Source organism: Pseudophryne corroboree, chromosome 3 (assembly GCF_028390025.1).
Source record: "Pseudophryne corroboree isolate aPseCor3 chromosome 3, aPseCor3.hap2, whole genome shotgun sequence".
NCBI lineage: Eukaryota > Metazoa > Chordata > Amphibia > Anura > Myobatrachidae > Pseudophryne > Pseudophryne corroboree.
The window spans coordinates 314,417,022-314,440,955 of NC_086446.1; the positions used below are offsets into that span (position 1 = coordinate 314,417,022).

Sequence of the window (23,934 nt, forward strand, 5' to 3'; positions counted from 1 at the left end):
GTCAGACCAATAGACAAATCTACCCACGACGATATCAAGGATATACACTGTGAGATCTCTCTCAGTGTATGTCGCCCCGATATCGGCGATCTGCTCCCGGGGAGGAGACATTTCCCCGTTCCTTCCCATGTGAAGGAACAGGGAAATGTCCATTGGTCGGCTGCAGCAGGGCATACACTGACCGATGCAGCCGACCAGATACTTGAAAAGATCGCATCGGAGGTACATGCTGGAACATCCTGCATGTCCAACTGATCGCTGCTTTCGGGTCGGTCGGCCATATACATGCTGAAGCAATATGGTGCCAATTTCAAGCTATACACTTCCCAAATATGTTCTACCATCCTCTCAAGCCAACGGAATGTGTGCTTTAGTGCCTTACCTACCTTCACAATGTCCACTGCAGTACTTGCAAAATCACAGCAGTATACAAAAAGGCCGGGGTCACTGAGAACAAACACAGAGGAAGGGGAAGTCAGGACAATCAGGAATGTGACACATTATTCCCACCGCTGGCAATTTCAAACTCCCAAGAAATCTAAAAGAAAGAGGTCCGGCAAAATTTTTAATTATTCTCAGACAGGGACAGTGCTAAGCAGAATCTGATTGGTTGCTATGGGCAACATCTCCACTTATGTAAATCCACACTTTAGTAATTATACCTCTAAGAGTTCCTCCAATGCATTGAGCTTTTACTGCATTATTTAGATGTTTCAGAATAGATTTAATGTATCTGGCAACTGGAATATTGGGGTAGAAGGAGCTAAACACTAGATTCAGCAGTTCCTCTTCACAATTGATTTCTCTAGAAAGATTAGAGACCATTTGCCACTAATGAGTACTCTTGGCACAGTCGCTACATGTCCAGTACACAGCAGATATGTTAGAAGATTAAAATTTTAAATTGAGCCTCCACCACCGAGACACTGAACAAACAGAGTGGGTAAAATCTTTTAGACCATTACTCTATCATTGCTTTTCACTCCTACCCCTCCACTTTACAGAATCTAAACCTACGTAAAAACTAATTTTAATACCTCATCTCTATGCTATACTATACTCATCTAATGTTTAACCACCCAAGGACCCAATAAACTGATGGGTGGAGGATATCAGAAAGTCTTCTGATCTGGAAAGAAATAGAGAAAATAAACAATGTGGTACCATCCTATACAATAAGAGTGGAAAGAGCCAGGCATCCTAGGATATGCTGAAAGCTTTAACTGTATGGTGCCTGAACTCTCCGTCCACCACTACAACCCCCGATGTTTCCCTGTGGACACCCTATGAACCCTGCAGATGAAAAAAAATAAGAATTTACTTACCGATAATTCTATTTCTCATAGTCCGTAGTGGATGCTGGGGACTCCGAAAGGACCATGGGGAACAGCGGCTCCGCAGGAGACTGGGCACAAAGTAAAAGCTTTAGGACTAGCTGGTGTGCACTGGCTCCTCCCCCTATGACCCTCCTCCAAGCCTCAGTTAGGATACTGTGCCCGGACGAGCGTACACAATAAGGAAGGATTTTGAATCCCGGGTAAGACTCATACCAGCCACACCAATCACACCGTACAACTTGTGATCTGAACCCAGTTAACAGCATGATAACAGAAGGAGCCTCTGAAAAGATGGCTCACAACAATAACCCGATTTTTGTAACAATAACTATGTACAAGTAATGCAGACAATCCGCACTTGGGATGGGCGCCCAGCATCCACTACGGACTATGAGAAATAGAATTATCGGTAAGTAAATTCTTATTTTCTCTAACGTCCTAGTGTATGCTGGGGACTCAGAAAGGACCATGGGGATTATACCAAAGCTCCCAAACGGGCGGGAGAGTGCGGATGACTCTGCAGCACCGAATGAGAGAACTCCAGGTCCTCCTCAGCCAGGGTATCAAATTTGTAGAATTTAGCAAACGTGTTTGCCCCTGACCAAGTAGCTGCTCGGCAAAGTTGTAAAGCCGAGACCCCTCGGGCAGCCGCCCAAGATGAGCCCACTTTCCGTGTGCAATGGGCTTTTACAGATTTTGGCTGTGGCAGGCCTGCCACAGAATGTGCAAGCTGAATTGTACTACAAATCCAACGAGCAATCGTCTGCTTAGAAGCAGGAGCACCCAGCTTGTTGGGTGCATACAGGATAAACAGCGAATCAGATTTTCTGACTCCAGCCGTCCTGGAAACATATATTTTCAGGGCCCTGACTACGTCCAGCAACTTGGAATCCTCCAAGTCCCTAGTAGCCGCAGGCACCACAATAGGCTGGTTTAAGTGAAATGCTGAAACCACCTTAGGGAGAAATTGAGGACGAGTCCTCAATTCTGCGCTGTCCGTATGAAAAATTAGGTAAGGGCTTTTATAGGATAAAGCCGCCAATTCTGAGACACGCCTGGCTGAAGCCAGGGCTAACAGCATTACCACTTTCCATGTGAGATATTTTAAGTCCACAGTGGTGAGTGGTTCAAACCAATGTGATTTTAGGAATCCCAAAACTACATTGAGATCCCAAGGTGCCACAAAAGGAGGCTGTACTCCCTTGACAAACGTCTGAACTTCAGGAACAGAAGCCAGTTCTTTTTGGAAGAATATTGACAGGGCCGAAATTTGAACCTTAATGGACCCTAATTTGAGGCCCATAGACAGTCCTGTTTGCAGGAAATGCAGGAAACGACCCAGTTGAAATTCCTCTGTAGGGGCCTTCCTGGCCTCGCACCACGCAACATATTTACGCCAAATACGGTGATAATGTTGTATGGTTACATCCTTCCTGGCTTTGATCAGGGTAGGGATGACTTCATCCGGAATGCCTTTTTCCTTCAGGATCCGGCGTTCAACCGCCATGCCGTCAAACGCAGCCGCGGTAAGTCTTGGAACAGACATGGTCCCTGCTGGAGCAGGTCCTTTCTTAGAGGTAGAGGCCACGGGTCTTCCGTGAGCATCTCTTGAATTTCCGGGTACCAAGTCCTTCTTGGCCAATCCGGAGCCACGAGTATAGTCTTTACTCCTCTCCTTCTTATGATTCTCAGTACTTTTGGTATGAGAGGAAGAGGAGGGAACACATACACTGACTGGTACACCCACGGTGTTACCAGAGCGTCCACAGCTATTGCCTGAGGGTCCCTTGACCTGGCGCAATATCTGTCCAGTTTTTTGTTGAGGCGGGACGCCATCATGTCCACCTTTGGTTTTTCCCAACGGTTCACAATCATGTGGAAGACTTCTGGGTGAAGTCCCCACTCCCCCGGGTGAAGATCGTGTCTGCTGAGGAAGTCTGCTTCCCAGTTGTCCACTCCCGGAATGAACACTGCTGACAGTGCTATCACATGATTCTCCGCCCAGCGAAGAATCCTTGCCACTTCCATCATTGCCCTCCTGCTTCTTGTGCCGCCCTGTCTGTTTACGTGGGCGACTGCCGTGATGTTGTCCGACTGGATCAACACCGGCTGACCCTGAAGCAGAGGTCTTGCCTGACTTAGGGCATTGTAAATGGCCCTTAGTTCCAGGATATTTATGTGAAGTGACGTTTCCATGCTTGACCACAAGCCCTGGAAATTTCTTCCCTGTGTGACTGCTCCCCAGCCTCTCAGGCTGGCATCCGTGGTCACCAGGACCCAATCCTGAATGCCGAATCTGCGGCCCTCTAGGAGATGAGCACTCTGTAACCACCACAGGAGAGACACCCTTGTCCTTGGAGACAGGGTTATCCGCTGATGCATTTGAAGATGCGATCCGGACCATTTGTCCAGCAGATCCCACTGAAAAGTTCTTGCGTGGAATCTGCCGAATGGAATCGCTTCGTAAGAAGCCACCATCTTTCCCAGGACCCTTGTGCATTGATGTACTGACACTTGGCCTGGTCTTAGGAGGTTCCTGACTAGGTCGGATAACTCCTTGGCCTTCTCCTCCGGGAGAAACACCTTTTTCTTCCAGAATCATCCCTAGGAACAGCAGACGTGTCGTCGGAATCAGCTGCGATTTTGGAATATTTAGAATCCATCCGTGCTGTCGTAGTACTACTTGAGATAGTGCTACTCCGACCTCTAACTGTTCTCTGGACCTTGCCCTTATCAGGAGATCGTCCAAGTAAGGGATAATTAAGACGCCTTTTCTTCGAAGAAGAATCATCATTTCGGCCATTACCTTGGTAAAGACCCGGGGTGCCGTGGACAATCCAAACAGCAGCGTCTGAAACTGATAGTGACAGTTCTGTACCACAAACCTGAGGTACCCTTGGTGAGAAGGGCAAATTGGGACATGGAGGTAAGCATCCTTGATGTCCAGAGACACCATATAGTCCCCTTCTTCCAGGTTCGCTATCACTGCTCTGAGTGACTCCATCTTGAACCTTTTTATGTAAGTGTTCAAGGATTTCAGATTTAAAATGGGTCTCACCGAGCCGTCCGGCTTCGGTACCACAAACAGCGTGGAATAATACCCCTTTCCCTGTTGTAGGAGGGGTACCTTGATTATCACCTGCTGGGAATACAGCTTGTGAATGGCTTCCAATACCGCCTCCCTGTCGGGGGGAGACGTTGGTAAAGCAGACTTCAGGAACCGGCGAGGGGGAGACGTCTCGAATTCCAATTTGTACCCCTGAGATACTACCTGCAGGATCCAGGGGTCCACTTGCGAGTGAGCCCACTGCGCGCTGAAATTCTTGAGACGGGCCCCCACCGTGCCTGAGTCCGCTTGTAAGGCCCCAGCGTCATGCTGAGGACTTGGCAGAAGCGGGGGAGGGCTTCTGTTCGTGGGAAGAGGCTGTCTGCTGCAGTCTTTTTCCCCTTCCTCTGCCCCGGGGCAGATAGGAGTGGCCTTTTGCCCGCTTGCCCTTATGGGGACGAAAGGACTGAGCCTGAAAAGACGGTATCTTTTTCTGCTGCGAGGTGACTTGGGGTAAAAAGGTGGATTTTCCAGCCGTTGCCGTGGCCACCAGGTCCGATAGACCGACCCCAAATAACTCCTCCCCTTTATACGGCAATACTTCCATATGCCGTTTGGAATCCGCATCCCTGACCACTGTCGCGTCCATAATCCTCTTCTGGCAGAAATGGACATCGCACTTACTCTTGATGCCAGAGTGCAAATATCCCTCTGTGCATCTCGCATATATAGAAATGCATCCTTTAAATGCTCTATAGTCAATAATATATTGTCCCTGTCCAGGGTATCAATATTTTCAGTCAGGGAATCCGACCAAGCCACCCCAGCACTGCACATCCAGGCTGAGGCGATTGCTGGTCGCAGTATAATACCAGTATGTGTGTATATACTTTTAAGGATATTTTCCAGCTTCCTATCAGCTGGTTCCTTGAGGGCGGCCGTATCAGGGGACGGTAACGCCACTTGTTTTGATAAGCGTGTGAGCGCCTTATCTACGCTAGGGGGTGTTTCCCAACGCGCCCTAACCTCTGGCGGGAAAGGGTATAATGCCAATAATTTTTTAGAAATTAGCAGTTTTTTATCGTGGGAAACCCACGCTTCATCACACACCTCATTTAATTCATCTGATTCAGGAAAAACTACGGGTAGTTTTTTCACACCCCACATAATACCCTTTTTTGTGGTACTTGTAGTATCAGAAATGTTCAAAACCTCCTTCATTGCCGTGATCATGTAACGTGTGGCCCTACTGGAAAATACGTTTGTTTCTTCACCGTCGACACTAGATTCAGTGTCCGTGTCAGTGTCTGTATCGACCTGAGGTAACGGGCGTTTTATAGCCCCTGACGGTGTTTGAGACGCCTGTACAGGTATTAACTGATTTGCCGGCTGTCTCATGTCGTCAGTCTTTTGTAAAGTGCCGACACTATCACGTAATTCTTTCCATAAGACCATCCAGTCAGGTGTCGACTCCCTAGGGGGTGACATCACTAACACAGGCAATTGCTCCGCCTCCACACCATTTTCCTCCTCATACATGTCGACACAGCGTACCGACACACAGCACACACACAGGGAATGCTCTGATAGAGGACAGGACCCCACTAGCCCTTTGGGGAGACAGAGGGAGAGAGTTTGCCAGCACACACCAGAGCGCTATATATATATATATACACAGGGATAACCTTATATAAGTGTTTTTCCCTAATATAGCTGCTGTATATATTAATATGCCAATTTAGTGCCCCCCCCTCTCTTGTTTTACCCTGTTTCTGTAGTGCAGGACTGCAGGGGAGAGTCAGGGAGCCTTCCTCCAACGGAGCTGTGAGGAAAAAATGGCGCTTGTGTGCTGAGGAGATAGGCTCCGCCCCCTTCTCGGCGGCCTTTCTCCCGCTTTTTTGTGGAAAACTGGAAGGGGTTAAATACATCCATATAGCCCAGGAGCTATATGTGATGTATTTTTAGCCATTTAAAGTATTTTCATTGCGTCCCAGGGCGCCCCCCCCCAGCGCCCTGCACCCTCAGTGACCGGAGTGTGAAGTGTGCTGAGAGCAATGGCGCACAGCTGCGGTGCTGTGCGCTACCTTATTGAAGACAGGACGTCTTCTGCCGCCGATTTTCCGGACCTCTTCACTCTTCTGGCTCTGTAAGGGGGCCGGCGGCGCGGCTCCGGGACCCATCCATGGCTGGGCCTGTGATCGTCCCTCTGGAGCTAATGTCCAGTAGCCTAAGAAGCCCAATCCACTCTGCACGCAGGTGAGTTCGCTTCTTCTCCCCTTAGTCCCTCGATGCAGTGAGCCTGTTGCCAGCAGGTCTCACTGAAAATAAAAAAACCTATTTAAACTTTTACTCTAAGCAGCTCAGGAGAGCCACCTAGATTGCACCCTTCTCGTTCGGGCACAAAATCTTAACTGAGGCTTGGAGGAGGATCATAGGGGGAGGAGCCAGTGCACACCAGCTAGTCCTAAAGCTTTTACTTTGTGCCCAGTCTCCTGCGGAGCCGCTGTTCCCCATGGTCCTTTCGGAGTCCCCAGCATCCACTAGGACGTTAGAGAAAATAAGAATTTACTTACCGATAATTCTATTTCTCGTAGTCCGTAGTGGATGCTGGGGACTCCGTCAGGACCATGGGAATAGCGGCTCCGCAGGAGACAGGGCACAAAATTAAAAGTTTGACCACTAGGTGGTGTGCACTGGCTCCTCCCCCTATGACCCTCCTCCAAGCCTCAGTTAGGATACTGTGCCCGGACGAGCGTACACAATAAGGAAGGATTTTGAATCCCAGGTAAGACTCATACCAGCCACACCAATCACACTGTACAACTTGAGATCTGAACCCAGTTAACAGCATGATAACAGAGGAGCCTCTGAAAAGATGGCTTCCAACAATAATAACCCGATTTTTGTAACAATAACTATGTACAAGTATTGCAGACAATCCGCACTTGGGATGGGCGCCCAGCATCCACTACGGACTACGAGAAATAGAATTATCGGTAAGTAAATTCTTATTTTCTCTGACGTCCTAAGTGGATGCTGGGGACTCGGTCAGGACCATGGGGATTATACCAAAGCTCCCAAACGGGCGGGAGAGTGCGGATGACTCTGCAGCACCGAATGAGAGAACTCCAGGTCCTCCTTAGCCAGGGTATCAAATTTGTAGAATTTTACAAACGTGTTTTCCCCTGACCACGTAGATGCTCGGCAGCGTTGTAATGCCGAGACCCCTCGGGCAGCCGCCCAAGGTGAGCCCACCTTCCTTGTGGAGTGGGCATTTACAGATCTCGGCTGTGGCAGGCCCTGCCACAGAATGCGCAAGTTGAATTGTGCTACAAATCCAACGAGCAATCGTCTGCTTAGACGCAGGAACACCCAGCTTGTTGGGTGCATACAGTATAAACAGCGAGTCAGACTTTCTGACTCCAGCCGTCCTTGAAATAAATATATATATAAATATATTATATATATATATATATATATATATATATATATATATATATATATATATATATATATATATATATATATATATATATATATATACACATATACATACATACATACATACATACATTTTTAAGGCTCTGACAACGTCGAACAACTTGGAGTCCTCCAAGTTGCTAGAAGCCGCAGGCACCACAATAGGTTGGTTCAGGTGAAACGCTGATACCACCTTAGGGAGAAACGGAGGACGCGTCCGCAGTTCTGCCCTGTCCCAATGGAAAATCAGATATGGCTTTTGTACGAAAAAGCCGCCAATTCTGACACTCTCCTGGCCGAAGCCAGGGCCAGTAGCATGGTCACTTTCCATGTAAGATATTTCAAATCCACCGATTTGAGTGGCTCAAACCAATGGGATTTGAGGAATCCCAAAACTACATTGAGATCCCACGGTGCCACTGGAGGCACAACCGGGGCTGTATATGTAGTACTCCTTTGACAAAAGCTTGGACTTCAGGAACTGAAGCCAGTTCTTTCTGGAAGAAAATCGACAGGGCCGAAATTTGAACCTTAATGGACCCCAATTTGAGGCCCATAGATAATCCTGTTTGCAGGAAATGTAGGAATCGACCCAGTTGAAATTCCTCCGTCGGAGCCCTCTCCTTCAGGATCCGGCGTTCAACCGCCATGCCGTCAAACGCAGCCGCGGTAAGTCTAGAGGTAGAGTGCACGGATCCTCCGTGCGCATCTCTTGAAGTTCCGGGTACCAAGTCTTTCTTGGCAAATCCGGAACCACGAGTATCGTTCTTACTCCCCTTCGCCTAATAATTCTCAGTACCTTGGGTATGAGAGGCAGAGGGGGGAACACATACATTGACTGGTACACCCATGGTGTTACCAACGCGTCCACAGCTATTGCCTGAGGGTCTCTTGACCTGGCGCAATACCTGTCCAGTTTTTTGTTGAGGCGGGACGCCATCATGTCCACCTTTGGTTTTTTCCCAACGGTTCACAATCATGTGGAAGACTTCTGGATGAAGTCCCCACTCTCCCGGGTGGTGATCGTGTCTGCTGAGGAAGTCTGCTTCCCAGTTGTCCACTCCCGGAATGAACACTGCTGACAGTGTTATCACATGATTTTCTGCCCAGTGAAAAATCCTTGCAGCTTCTGCCATTGCCCTCCTGCTTCTTGTGTCGCCCTGTCTGTTTACGTGGGCGACTGCCGTGGTGTTGCCCTACTGGTTCAACACCGGCTGACCCTGAAGCAGAGGTCTTGCCAGGCTTAGAGCATTGTAAATTGCCCTTAGCTCCAGTATATTTATGTGAAGTGAAGTCTCCAGGCTTGACCACACTCCCTGGAAATTTCTTCCCTGTGTGACTGCTCCCCAGCCTCTCAGGCTGGCATTCGTGGTCACCAGGACCCAGTCCTGAATGCCGAATCTGCGGCCCTCCAAAAAAGTGAGCACTCTGCAACCACCACAGAAGAGACCCCCTTGTCCTTGGAGACGGGGCTATCCGCTGATGCATCTGAAGATGCGATCCGGACCATTCGTCCAGCAGATTCCACTGAAAGGTTCTTGCGTGGAATCTGCCGAATGGAATCGCTTCGTAAGAAGCCATCATTTACCCAGGACTCTTGTGCATTGATGCACTGACCCTTTTCCTGGTTTTAGGAGGTTCCTGACTAGCTCGGATAACTCCCTGGCTTTCTCCTCCGGGAGAAGCACCTTTTTCTGAACTGTGTCCAGAATCATCCCTAGGAACAGCAGACGTGTCGTCGGGCTCAGCTGGGATTTTGGAAAATTTAGAATCCACCCGTGCTGTTGCAGCACTACTTGGGTTAGTGCTACACCGGCCTCTAACTGTTCTCTGGATCTTGCCCTTATCAGGAGATCGTCCAAGTAAGGGATAATTAATACACCTTTTCTTCTAAGAAGAATCATCATTTCGGCCATTACCTTGGTAAAGACCCGGGGTGCCGTGGACAATCCAAACGGCAACGTCTGAAACGGATAGTGGCAGTTTTGTACCACGAACCTGAGGTACCCTTGGTTTGAAGGGCAAATTGGGACATGGAGGTAAGCATCCTTGATGTCCAAGGACACCATAAAGTCCCCTTCTTCCAGATTCGCTATCACTGCTCTGAGTGATTTCATCTTGAACTTGAACCTTTGTATGTAAGTGTTCAAAAGATTTCAGACTTAGAATAGGTCTCACCCAGCCGTCCGGCTTCGGTACCACAAACAGCGTGGAATAATACCCCTTTCCTTGTTGTAGTAGGGGTACCTTGACTATTACTTGCTGGGAATACAGCTTGTGAATAGCTTCCAACACCGTCTCCCTGTCGGAGGGAGATGTTGGTAAAGCAGATTTCAGGAATCTGCGAGGAAGAGACGTCTCGAATTCCAATCTGTACCCCTGTGATACTACCTGCAGGATCCAGGGGTCGACTTGCGAGTGAGCCCACTGCGCGCTGAAATTCTTGAGACGACCCCCCCCACCGGACCTGAGTCCGCTTGTAAGGCCCCAGCGACATGCTGAGGATTTTTCAGAAGCGGGGGAGTGCTTCTGCTCCTGGGAAGGAGCTGCTTGCTGCAGTCTCTTACCCTTTCCTTTGCCTCGGGCAGATATGAATGGCCTTTTGCCCGCTTGTTCTTATGAGAACGAAAGGACTGAGGCTGAAAAGACGGTGTCTTTTTCTGTTGGGAGGTGACCTGAGGTAAAAAAAAAAAGGTGGATTTTCCGGCTGTTGCCGTGGCCACCAAGTCCGATAGACCGACCCCAAATAATTCCTCCCCTTTATACGGCAAACTTCCATATGCCGCTTGGAATCCGCATCACCTGACCACTGTCGCGTCCATACACTTCTTCTGGCAGAAATGGACAGCGCACTTACCCTTGATGCCAGAGTGCAAATATCCCTCTGTGCATCTCGCATATAAAGAAAATGCATCCTTTAAATGCTCTATAGTCAATAAAATATTGTCGCTATTCAGGGTATCAATATTTCCAGTCAGAGATTCCGACCAAACCCCCCCAGCACTGCACATCCATGCTGGGGCGATTGCTGGTCGCAGTATAACATCAGTATGTGTGTATATACTTTTTAGAGTATTTTCCAGCCTCCTATCAGCTGGATTTTGAGGGCGGCCGTATCAGGAGACGGTAACGCCACTTGTTTTGATAAGCGTGTGAGCGCCTTATCTACCCTAGAGGGTGTTTCCCAGCGCGCCCTAACCTCTGGCGGGAAAGGGTATAGTGCCAATAACTTCTCTGAAATTAGCAACTTCCTATCGGGGGTAACCCACGCTTCATCACACACTTCAATCAATTCATCTGATTTCAGGAAAAACTACAGGTAGTTTTTTCACACCCCACATAATACCCATTTTTGTGGTACTTGTAGTATCAGAAATATGTAACGCCTCCTTCATTGCCGTGATTATGTAACGTGTGGCCCTACTGGAAAATACGTTTGTTTCTTCACCGTCGACACTGGAGTCAGTGTCCGTGTCTGTGTCCGTCGACCGACTGAGGTAATGGGCGTTTTAAAGCCCCTGACGGTATTTGAGACGCCTGGACAGGTACTAATTGGTTTGCCGGCCGTCTCATATCGTCAACCGACCTTGTAGCGTGTTGACACTATCACGTAATTCCATAAATAAAGCCATCCATTCCGGTGTCGACTCCCTAGGGGGTGACATCCCATTACAGGCAATTGCTCCGCCTCCACACCAACATCGTCCTCATACCTGTCGACACACACGTACCGACACACAGCACACACACAGGGAATGCTCTGATAGAGGACAGGACCCCACTAGCCCTTTGGGGAGACAGAGGGAGAGTTTGCCAGCACACACCAAAGCGCTATAATTATACAGGGACCACCTTATAGTAAGTGTTTTCCCTTATAGCAGCTTAATATATAATAATATCGCCAAAAAATGCCCCCCCTCTCTGTTTTAACCCTGTTTCTGTAGTGCAGTGCAGGGGAGAGCCTGGGAGCCTTCCCACCAGCGGATCTGTGTGGGAAAAATGGCGCTGTGTGCTGAGGAGATAGGCCCCGCCCCCTTCACGGCGGGCTCTTCTCCCGGTTTTTTCTGTAATCCTGGCAGGGGTTAAATACATCCATATAGCCCAGGGGCTATATGTGATGTATTTTTAGCCAGTATAGGTAATCTCATTGCTGCCCAGGGCGCCCCCCCCCAGCGCCCTGCACCCTCAGTGACCGCGGTGTGAAGTGTGCTGAGAGCAATGGCGCACAGCTGCAGTGCTGTGCGCTACCTTAAGAAGACTGGGAAGTCTTCAGCCGCCGATTTCTGGACCTCTTCTCTCTTCAGCATCTGTAAGGGGGCCGGCGGCGCGGCTCCGGTGACCCATCCAGGCTGTACCTGTGATCGTCCCTCTGGAGCTAGTGTCCAGTAGCCTAAGAAGCCAATCCATCCTGCACGCAGGTGAGTTCGCTTCTTCTCCCCTTAGTCCCGCGTTGCAGTGAGCCTGTTGCCAGCAGGACTCACTGAAAATAAAAAACCTAACAAACTTTTATTCTAAGCAGCTCTTTAGGAGAGCCACCTAGATTGCACCCTTCTCGGCCGGGCACAAAAACCTAACTGAGGCTTGGAGGAGGGTCATAGGGGGAGGAGCCAGTGCACACCACCTAGTGGTCAAACTTTTAATTTTGTGCCCTGTCTCCTGCGGAGCCGCTATTCCCATGGTCCTGACGGAGTCCCCAGCATCCACTTAGGACGTCAGAGAAAGACTAATAAATGCAGATGTCACGGTTATATATGACTGGATAGGGTGCATACATGGTGATGTTTTTATTGTTAATTCCTAATCAAGTGTATAACCTTTATCGGAAAGTTAGAAGAGTAGGTGTCACAATACATGTTTGAGGTCTAAAAGAACTAAATCAAACTAGCACATGATTGAAGCCATTCAGATCCACTACCATCAAGTGTGACGAGTGACATCACCTGCAGTTCACTAGTGATCAAGACAAGCACTACTACAATCTGGGACCTTCCCAATAAAGATATATCCCAATACAGGGCTTTAAGAACTGTAATTTCCCGTCCTAAGAGCACAAACTTGCAAAAGTACTTACTTATTTGTCTGCAAAATTGGAAAGACTGTATTTCCAACACCACAGCCAACCTGAGTATACAGAAAAGAAAGGGTTACATTTCATCTGCAGTGCCCGGGACACAGAGGATGGCACCTTGTTCTTGGGCAAAGTTCCAACAGACTGATGTTGCTCACTTGAGTGTGTCTGACTCTCAAAACTGAATCAGCACATTCTCCAAATAAAAGGACAGCGTGCTAAGTGATCTGTGTAGTGCGACCTCTACATTTTATACATCTATTAATAAGACATTAAACGAATTAGAAAAAAAAAGAAAGAAAAAAAAAAAAAGAAGAGGTTGTATGGAAGAAAAACTTTAGTTATACTAATACTGGTATCTTTAATAGATTATTTAGTTTGCTAGAACTTTAGATGCTTACAATGGAATGTGGTTGGTAAGGACGTATGTCAGACAATGCCGTTCCTGCTCTTCTGTATGAAGATGCTGATTCACCATCAGCCTTTGTAGAATGTTCTACACTTGTCACTTAAGAACCAGTGAACCAATCAGATAAAATTTATTTTTGAAAGATCTTTCTTAGCATATACATACATTATTTTCATCAAGTCCCCATTAAAAAAGGTTTTAAGGAAAAAACTACATTTTTGTCTAAAAATGTCTGAAGTCATGGGCCAAATTATTTTGAGTATCCATTTAATGTTATCTAAAATAGTTTAAGAACACGGACTAACTTAATTAAAAAAGGAAAAACTCCACCTTTACTGTAAATTAAAAGAAATTGAACACAGTATATTCATTCGCTAGGAACCATTACTTTACGGAGAGTGCAGCAGATTCCATATTAATGAGAAAGCAGCCCCTCCACTGGAAACTACTGTCACCATACAACTACAGCACAGCCTGCCTCCAGTGTGCTTAGGTGACGGGTCCACATATTTTCCTCACTAGGGATAGGAACATTTTATAAGGTCAAAATGGACGAGTTAAACAGCAGTCGCTACAAACAGATGGCAAAAGGTATGTATAATTTATTTCTATGGAAGACAAGTGAGAAGTGTATTTAGCATTGATTTAATTTACTTGAAACACTGTATGACAGCCCTATACAAATTGGTCATCTCCCTAGTCAGCTGATTAGATAGGTAAAGGAGAAATCTCCAGAAGGTAAATAGTGCGATTCTTCCTTTGCCTGGTGCTACTAAGAAACTGCCCATGCTGTCCCTGAAAAACTAAAACACAACATGGGTATATTGGGCTGCAACAGAGTGTTTCAAATCAATTAAACAAACAGTAAATAATTTCCTTTACATTCCTTGGCAGCTCAACATGAATGAGACGTAACCAAGCAATATACAAGAGAGGTTGGGCACAACCGCCATCAACACTGATTGTGCAAAATTAAAAAGCTTTACTTTTACAAATGCTTGAAAAATGTACTTTTGAAACCGAGCAACAGCAGAAGAGGTCACACCTAAAACAAAGTTTGGGAAAGATGTGAAGCGATAACCACCCCACGGATTACAAAAATCATCCACTGAGGCCTGAGCACTGTGTGCCCAAGAGATGCCACTGCCCTTGCAGAATGCACCCTTATGAGTTCTGCTACCTGATGTCTATTCTTGCATGCCTGTGCAATTACATTCTTGATCCATCTTGCAAGAGTATGTTACGGACATAGCATTCCCTTCACATGATCTGCGCAAAAATCTGATTTGTCTTTCTGAATTCCTTTGATCTGGAGAGAACAAACAGACATCACACTGACAGGATACGTGATATTTATTCACATTTTACTGCCATTAGCTGGCTGTGGTCAGCGAGATCGGAGTATGATCTCCTGATTGATATGGAGATGAAATTAGCTTAGGTAGGAAAGCAAGACCAAGCCACTTAAGGAAGACATCTTGTAAAGACACAAACGGCTCATATTGTGAGCCTATGGTTCAACAAATGACATTAGGTGTCAGTTTGGTGTTCAGAAAAATGCTAACAGTAGATGGCAAAACCTCCAAGTTAGTGATGACAAGGTCCATGTTTAGACCATCTTTTAGTAAATCAAGAATGTCTGGAATGCTTTTCCATAGGCAAGGACAGGAAAAATGAGGATATACATATCCCACGCGGAGGTTCCACAGCACCAACAGAGCATCAACACTCTTTGCCATGTCCCTGTGACAGGATTAGAGCCAAGCTAATTTACTGTTCAAGGTTGTCACCATCAGAATTATTTAATGAAGTCTGAGCGTCTGTACCAGCAATTGATAAAGTTATTTGTGTGAAAGCCATTCTCCACTATGGATCTGACAGTAGCAGAGATAACTGGCTACTATGGTGTCTATTCCTGCAATGTGAAGTGCAGACAAGAAAAAGAAAAGGCCGTCTTTAGTCTACTATATGACTGCCAATATCATGGTCGTGCTCCTGGTGCTGCCTTGCCAGTCCAATTGTCAGAAAAGAGCCTGAGATATTTGGGTTGTACAAGACTAAAACTGCTGAAATGGATGGTCACTGGTTACCTTTCCAGAATGTTTCCTTCAGTAGACTAAGGGGGCAATTCAGACTGGATTGCTGCAGTAGCAGCAATCGCAGTCAGAATCCCTTTGTGGAGTGCACACGCGCACCCCGGGAGCCCAGTGAGAAGCTAAAAGCATCTCTGGACTGCGATCGCCTCTGCCTGATTGACAGGCAGAGGCGGGGCGGGAGGGGGCATGCCAACGGCGTTAGAACACCGTTGGCGGGGCACAGTCCAAACAACGCAGGCGTGTCCAGACCGCCACGGCTGCGTGACGTCACATGCAACTGCTGCAACCCAAGACGCAGCGGTTAGCCCCCTGCCAGCGTGCAGGAGCTGCGCTGGCAGGGAGCTATTCAGCAGGTGCAAAAGCACCCGACATGCGGGGAGGACTAGCCCTGTGCTGGGCGTCCCCAAACATGTCATAGAAACTGATCGTAGATGTGCTAAATTTAGTACATCTACGATCAGATCTGAATTAGGCCCTAAGAGATTACAGAAAGTGTAAGCAATAGGGATGTGGTACAAAAAGTTACATTCAGAATGTTGAAGTAAGAGTGTTGATATTATGACTGAACACCACTAAGAAACATAAAAAGTACCAGGGGCGTTTTAAGAGAGATGGGGACACATGTGCAGACTCCAGGGGGGCCCCCTCCTCTCCACGGCGCTGTAGGCACCAGAATTGTGCCGGAAGTCTACTGCGCATGTCTCCAGAAACATGGTGCGCACCATGGTCCGGAGACAAATTTCTTACTGCGCATGCGCAACGGCTATTTTGGGAGTGATTTTCTGCCGAGTCTGCTGCACCCATCGCGGGACTCCTGAAAGGGAAGTATAAAACATGGGTGCAGTGTGTGGGGTGTGGGCCCCCCGTGTGCATCACACACATTACACACATGATAGAAACGTCACTGAAAAGCACCCACAACAAAGGCATCATCAGGATCCTCCAGAATCCAGGAATAGGTAAGCTACTACAAATACTTACTCCGCTAAGAGACAGGCAAAAGTCATCAGGAGAATGTGGAGTCACATTATACAGGGGTCTAGTACGTTATGCCTGCGCTTGACATGAAGGCAAGCGCAGAAGAGCCCCTTGCACGCTCGCCACGCTGCGGGCACAGTGGCGCGCCACGCTATTTATCCTCCCTCCAGGAGTGTCTTGGACCCCCCAAGAGGGAGAATAGTTGTCGGGATCCCGGCGCCGGTATGGTGAGCGCCGGGATCCCGACAGCCGGCATATCAAATTCCTCCCATTACACAGTATATCCTCTAGGTCTAGTTTTCCCTTCTCTACTCATCTGACTAGGGAGTTAACCCATTCATGTAGGGTTGCCATAAAAAACAACAGCTCACAACATGCTTCAAGGAAAATATTATATATTTGCACTACTATACTGCAGTTTCAGGATATCCCATGTGACGTTGGTGGCCCTAGTTACCTCTAAAATACGATAACATGCTGAAGATCCTGACAACTCTTTTTCCACATTAACCATGTCCACTTGGGAGTCCTCCTTATGTTCTCCATCTATATCCAGCTGGCCCTTGAAATTTGAAAACAATTCAGGGAACTCTGTAAACAGCCACTGTCTGTCTTTGAAGAATTTATTTTCATGGATAGTGTAAAACTTGTCCCAAAAGTTGTTGGCTTCATTTTCATATTCCTCTGAAAGAAAAACAAACATATAACCCAAATCCGCAAAAGTGTTTGAAGAAGCTAAAGTTGAACACTTCAGTTATGAAATGGGCAGACACACAGGAATAGATTGTGTTAACATTCAAGCAAACATATAGGGGGGGGGGGGGGAGAATTCAATTAGGCACAAGGTTTAGAGAGGTAAAAAAAAAAAAGAAAACCTTGTATGCACGCTTCCAATACCCACGGTATTCAAGTTACAAAAACTGGTCGTGGGGTTTTCAGCTCTGAAAACCCTGTGACGTGTGATTAAAAATAAAATAAAGATACTCACTTCTCCGGTGGTCTCCCTTCTATCTTTGCACTGACGGAGGGGGCTGCTGGGAGATATAATTCTCAATATGGTGATTGGTAGTCTCCTGACCGCCGGTCACGCATACCCAACCCACCTCAAATACTCGCTGCTGCTGCTGCTGCAGTGTCTGGATCTCAACGAGTAAGGCGAGTAATTACAGACTAATTAAGCCAATTGAAAACTTCCAATTGCTTAATCAGTCCTCAGAGGGGTGCTGCCAGGGTGACAGAGCAAGTCCTGGTGATTTTTCCTAAAAATAACAATATTAAGTAGAGGGAAAAAAAAAAAAATCAGACTTGCTCTGGAGGTGTGTGAAAAAAGATGCTGTGATTTCTATAGAAAATCACCACATCTCATTTTCAGTGCACTAATTGAATAGCAAAACACAGCGGCTGCAGGGGGTTTTACATTTCCTGCCATCAATTGAATGCCCCCAAATAGTCAGTTGTCTAGCAACTTTTCAAGGGCTAGAATATAATTAGCGTTATGCTCATGTATAAGATTTTTTCCACTGCTTTTCATTTCAAGTAGTTATTCTGTTTGACAGCGCCAATGTCTCTTACCTTGCTGCTCTAGCGGCACTGGCTGAGAGCTGTTTTCTTGGACTTTCTCTCGAGCTGCTAATTCCTGCTCTTCAGACCACTCAACATTGTCCCTAAAATACAATCAAAAAGAGCAATGTGATTCCTGCAATTCACAAGAAGTAGATTTGTCAACATTCAAGAGGTTAATGTGTGAATATGAAAGAAATGTATGAGAAAAAAAAAGGAGTACAAAACTTTGTAGGCGCTAGCAAATATAATGACAAAAAGGATTGTATACGTCCCTTTAAGAGAGCTTGTGCCCAGACAAAACCAGAGTGTATGGCCTTCCTTCTTCCTCTTAACGGCACTTCCTATGTTTTTTTTCATCAGTCGAACCCCTTCCAGATATGTCGCATGTTAAAGGGACAGAGAGAGTCGCATAGTGTGATACAGTAAATTTAATGAACACTCTTTATATAAAACACATGCGATCCCCCTTCAGAAATCCTGAACGGTGAGTACAAAACAATTACCAGCTAAAAGACATAAATGCACTAAAAGAATCTTAAAATCCAAAACGTCCTCCTCCCACAGCTAACACTCAGAATTTTGGGAACAGCTTAGGTGATGGTGGGATTTGCTTAATTACCAGAGATCCCTGGAAATCAGATAAAAGACCCTTCACGTGGGTCTTTTTCAAGGTGCTGAGTGTATTGTTCCCTGTGCAATATTGCGTGTCTGGTGTTAGGCGGTTTCCATGACTACAGGGAGCCGGAGTTCGGTCACATGATCATCCAGAACAGTGCGGATTGGAGCAATGACACACACAGCTGTGTGCAATGACCATATCATTCAGTTGGGATCTGATTGGACACATGGGGTTTAAATATCAGTTCCACAGGGAACAATACACTCAGCACCTTGAAAAAGACCCACGTGAAGGGTTGAAACGCGTTGGTGGGGCACAGCAAACGGTGACAGAGGGTCTGCTTCTTGCCAGGAGGAATCAGAGGTCCAGTGAGCGGTTCCGGGTCGCCAACTGTATTTCCATCTTCTATCTGATTTCCAGGGATCTCTGGTAATTAAGCAAATCCCACCATCACCTAAGCTGTTCCCAAAATTCTGAGTGTTAGCTGTGGGAGGAGGACGTTTTGGATTTTAAGATTCTTTTAGTGCATTTATGTCTTTTAGCTGGTAATTGTTTTGTACTCACCGTTCAGGATTTCTGAAGGGGGATCGCATGTGTTTTATATAAAGAGTGTTCATTAAATTTACTGTATCACACTATGCGACTCTCTCTGTCCCTTTAACATGCGACATATCTGGAAGGGGTTCGACTGATGAAAAAAAACATAGGAAGTGCCGTTAAGAGGAAGAAGGAAGGCCATACACTCTGGTTTTGTCTGGGCACAAGCTCTCTTAAAGGGACATATACAATCCTTTTTGTCATTATATTTGCTAGCGCCTACAAAGTTTTGTACTCCTTTTTTTTTCTCATATATTGTCACATTGGGGGCTGTGGGGATAGCCTCTTCGTACATTATCTCAGTGGGCTGCCAGTATCTGCGCACACTAGGACCCACCATTGTTTATATTTATGAAAGAAATGTAGCCCGCCAACCATGCCACACTCCTCACCACGCTCCACAGCCAGCAACGCCAACTCCCCCATGCTATTACCCCATCTGCACCAACATCACCATGTTAACTATGCAAACCCCACCACACTCCTCAACCAACCATGGTTCCAGTCATTTCAAATGCTTCATGCACCCACTTAGGGGTCTATTCATGAAGCAGTGACAAGTGTGGAGAAGTTGCCCATGGCAACCAATCAACATTAAAATAACATTTATAATTTGCATACTATACAATTGTACGGGGTAGCTGATTGGTTGCCATGGGCAACTTCTCCACTCTTCACTGCTTCATGAATAGACCCCTTAACTACCCGTCCTCTCATTTAAGCACCAACTTCAAACCGCTACAACTGTCTCCACTCCACGAGCTGTGTCTATAAGAGTGATCCCTTACCATGCATTGTGCTGGAAAACCTGACTGGGATCTCTCAGGTGCCGATTGCCGAAACGAGGCCTCTTATCTTCCATAGCGCCTGCTGTTACCACGGAGATAATGAATGCTCTGGAGAATATCCAATCAGTGACTGTAGAGGGGCGGGACCAGGAGCGTTTGAGCCAATCAATAGTTAAACCACGCCTCATCAGGAAGTGGACGTTCTTAGCGCTACCACGTGTGACCAAAAGAAAAGGAGGTCGTGAGCATTGGCGAGGGAGAGCTGCTGCCTCCGGTTCCCAGTCCACGCTACAGGCACATCAGCGCCAGCTCCGCACTCTCAGTAACAGTCTCAGGACTTTGGGCAGTAACATCTTTGAAATTCAAAGTAAAGGATTACGTAGTATTAGATATGAGACACAATTTGTCATGCACATATGCAAGAAAGATATGTATGTGTTTAATCTCAGCTGATTAACTACGACTCCAAACGCACATTGCTGTTTTCGAAAATAGAGAACTATGGGTTTGTAAGCTTAATGAAATAGTTGATACACAGGAGTGGCCTAGTATAGGTAGGGTTGATTGTCTCAGATTTTTAATTGCAACCGGTGTAATTTATTTACCATTTTAAAGTACAAGATATAGCATGCTGTCTGCCCCCATTCCGTGCAGGGAATTTTCAAAGCAGAATACAAAAATCATATGACATTAGCAATTACCAACTACGTATGCACCTTCTATCAGTCAGCGTGAACTAGGGAAGTATATGTCTCGGAGCACAGGAAGAGGTGGAGCCGTGGGTAGTATGATTATGATACGAGAAGGGAGGAGGTTAGCTGGACTAGGCTAGCGTTGCGATTGCCAGGCTTGATGGCAATGAGACGCTAAATATATATATTTTTGAAGCTGTGTGTATAACACACACTGCTACAAGCGTACAGATCAGAGTCTGGGGGGTAAATTTACTGCAGCTTCTAAAACAAAGAATTGATGATGTTGCCTATAGCAACCAATCTGATGCGTCTCATTTCTCTATTGCCTTTTAAAAATGATAGGGGGTAATTCAAAGTTGATCGCAGCAGGATTTTTGTTAGCAGTTGGGCAAAACCATGTACACTGCAGGGGAGGCAGATATAACATGTGCAGAGAGAGTTAGATTTGGGTGTGGTGTGTTCAATCTGCAATCTAAATTGCAGTGTAAAAATAAAGCAGCCAGTATTTACCCTGCACAGAAACAAAAGAACCCACCCAAATGTAACTCTCTCTGCAAATGTTATATCTGCCCCCCCCTGCAGTGCACATGGTTTTGCCCAACTGCTAAAAATTTCCTGCTGCGATCAACTTGGAATTACCCCCATAGACCGCATCTGATTGGTTGCGATGGGCAAGATCACCTGTTAGCTTTAGTAATTTATTTACTCCTGTTTCTGAGTATGACTGTACAGAGCAAACTGACCTTTAGCTGCGGTATCCGGATGATAGATAGACAGTGTCTAGTTAGACAGTCAATAGATAGACACCATCTGTTAGACATGCATCAGGTCGACAGGGTCAAAATGTTGATATGGAAAGGATAGACGGTGCAAAAGGCTGGCATGGTAAAAAGGTAGACAGTCAATATGACATGAAAATGGCCGACATAAAAAAGGTAGACACGTTTTGTTTTTTTTAAATACATGTTTTTGGAGTTTTTCTTACCTCGTCTATCCATGTTGTTAATAAACCTTTAAGCGAGCGGGATCCTTTCTACAATTGGGAGTCCCAGATGACAAAACTATCCGCATGTCTGAGTAAGTGATCGTCTACGATCAGATCTGAATCGCCCCCAATGTTGTTGCTCCTATAAAGTACCTGATTACGTTGAACAAAATATTTTTTTGTATTAAGGAAAAGAACGCATTATTGACCACATAAAAATAAAATCAATGTATTACACACAATAAAAATATGTATATTTCATTAACGTCAATACAACAAATTAAATGATATCAGAACGATCCTAATTCTATAGTTCTAAGGCAGCGGTCAACAACCCGTCGCTCGCAGCTCGCCACCATAATCCGGGTGGCTCGACCACCGAGGTGCTGCTACCCAATCTCAGAAAGAGTCTGAAATTGAGTCCCCTCCCCCTGCTCGTCCGTAGCACTCCTCTGCCTCGGAGAAGACAGATGTCAGAGATCATACTTCATTTCTACATCTGACAGGGATCACAGCGCTACCCGAAGTGCAGATAGCGCTCAGCACTGGGAAAAGAAACTGCATCTTTTACCCTGACACCCCTGGCAACAAGCATTACATCCAGAGCATGGAACCCCTGACAACGAGCATGACACCCAGAGCATGACATCCCTGGCAATGAGCATGAAACGCCTGGTACAAGCATTACACTCCTGGCATAAGCATTACACTCCTGGCAACGAGCATGACACCCAGAGCATGAAACTCCTGGCAACGAGCATGACACCATGAGCATGAAACCCCTGGCAACGAGCATGGAATCCAGAGCATGAAACCCCTGGCAACAAGCATGACACCCAGAGCATGAAACGCCTGGCAACGAGCATGACACCCAGAGCATGAAACCCCTGGCAACAAGCATGACACCCAGAGCATGAAACCTCTGGCCACAGGAGCATGACAGCCCTAACAACGAGCTTTACACCCCTGTCAATGAGGATTACAGCCCTGTCAATGAGCATGACACCCAGAGCAGGAAAGCCCTGGAAATGAGCATGACACCCCTGGCGAAAAGCATGACACCCAGAACATGAAACCTCTGCCAAGGAGCATTAAACCACTGTCAACGAGCATGACACCAAGGGCATGAAATCCCTGGCAACAAGTATAAAACCACTGTCAACGAGCATGAAGCCAAGAGCATGAAACCCCTGGCAATGAGCAAGACATCGAGAGCATGAAACCCTTGGCAACGAGTATGGAATCCAGAGCATGAAACCCCTGGCAACGAGCATGGAATCCAGAGCCTGAAACCTCTGGCAACGAGCATGACACCCAGCGCATGAAACCCCTGGCAACAAGCATGGAATAGAGAGCATGAAACCCCTGACAACAAGCATGTTGTGTCACAGGCATTACGGTTTGTGGTATAATGTAACACAGTCATTGCGGCGTGTGGTATAATGTGTCAGGCATTAAGGTGTGTGGAATAATGTATCATTGACAATGTGGTGTGTGGCATAATGTATCACGGGCATAACGGTGTGTGGCATAATTTATCACGGGCATAGCAGCAATATTAACAAGTTAATGAAATGCTTTTGTTGTTTTTCTATGAAATATTTATTTAATTTTCATTAAATGAGCTTCAATTTTTCTGTTATTAGCCAGATTTTTTGGGACAAAAATTTTAGTAGCTCTTTTTTCTGGAGTAGCTCACGCCCAGTTAAGGTTGGAGACCACTGTTCTAAGGCATATATATTCAAACACAAAAAGTCCAGAACTTTATGAAGGAGAAATTCTGGAGCATAGGTAAACCAAAAAATGTTGCCGGTGTGTAAGAGCAAAGTCACAAATTGCTGTGATATAATAATGATTGAGTATTTAGGGCCTTAATCAGCTTTAGTTGCAAAATCGCGAATCGGGCGATTATTTTCAGACTGTGCATGTGCTGCGAACGCATTGCGTGTGCGCGAAGGCTAAATTGCGTTCACAATTTAGTGAAATGCGAATGCAATTTGATTGACAGGAAGTGACCATTCATGGGTGTTAACATGGCGTTTGTGGGGAGTGGTTGGAAAAATGCAGGCGGATCATGGCCGTATTCGGTGCGTGTATCTGACGTCAGTTGCAATGGATTGTGACTAAAAACATGGCTCCGGTGTGACTGCATTCTCATTATTCTGAGTAGCCTGGGTCAAACGCAATTGTCTATGGTACTCAATTTTTGCGTATGCATATGCAATTTTGCAACTGCATCGGTGGGCGTCTCTTTTACTTTTCTGGGCGGCTCT

At 46.3% G+C, this 23,934-nt stretch overlaps 1 protein-coding gene across 2 annotated transcripts in view; it reads right to left on the reverse strand.

The window, feature by feature from the left end:
• The window catches only part of LOC135055412 (tRNA N(3)-methylcytidine methyltransferase METTL2-like), a 60,254-nt gene extending 39,483 nt beyond the window's left edge, over window positions 1–20,771 (reverse strand). Inside the window, exons 1-6 of one of the 2 annotated variants that reach the window (XM_063959451.1) lie at window positions 20,698–20,771; window positions 19,982–20,334; window positions 17,987–18,078; window positions 16,872–17,098; window positions 12,935–12,984; window positions 387–447 (exon numbers count right to left, since the gene is read on the reverse strand). In XM_063959451.1, the coding sequence (XP_063815521.1) occupies window positions 387–447; window positions 12,935–12,984; window positions 16,872–17,098; window positions 17,987–18,078; window positions 19,982–20,169 (618 nt within the window). In that variant the 5' untranslated portion in view covers window positions 20,170–20,334; window positions 20,698–20,771. Of the gene's footprint in view, window positions 1–386; window positions 448–12,934; window positions 12,985–16,871; window positions 17,099–17,986; window positions 18,079–19,981; window positions 20,335–20,682 lie in introns of both variants that reach the window. The other variant, XM_063959452.1, reaches the window with a different exon arrangement.
• Between the last annotated feature and the right edge of the window lie 3,163 nt (window positions 20,772–23,934).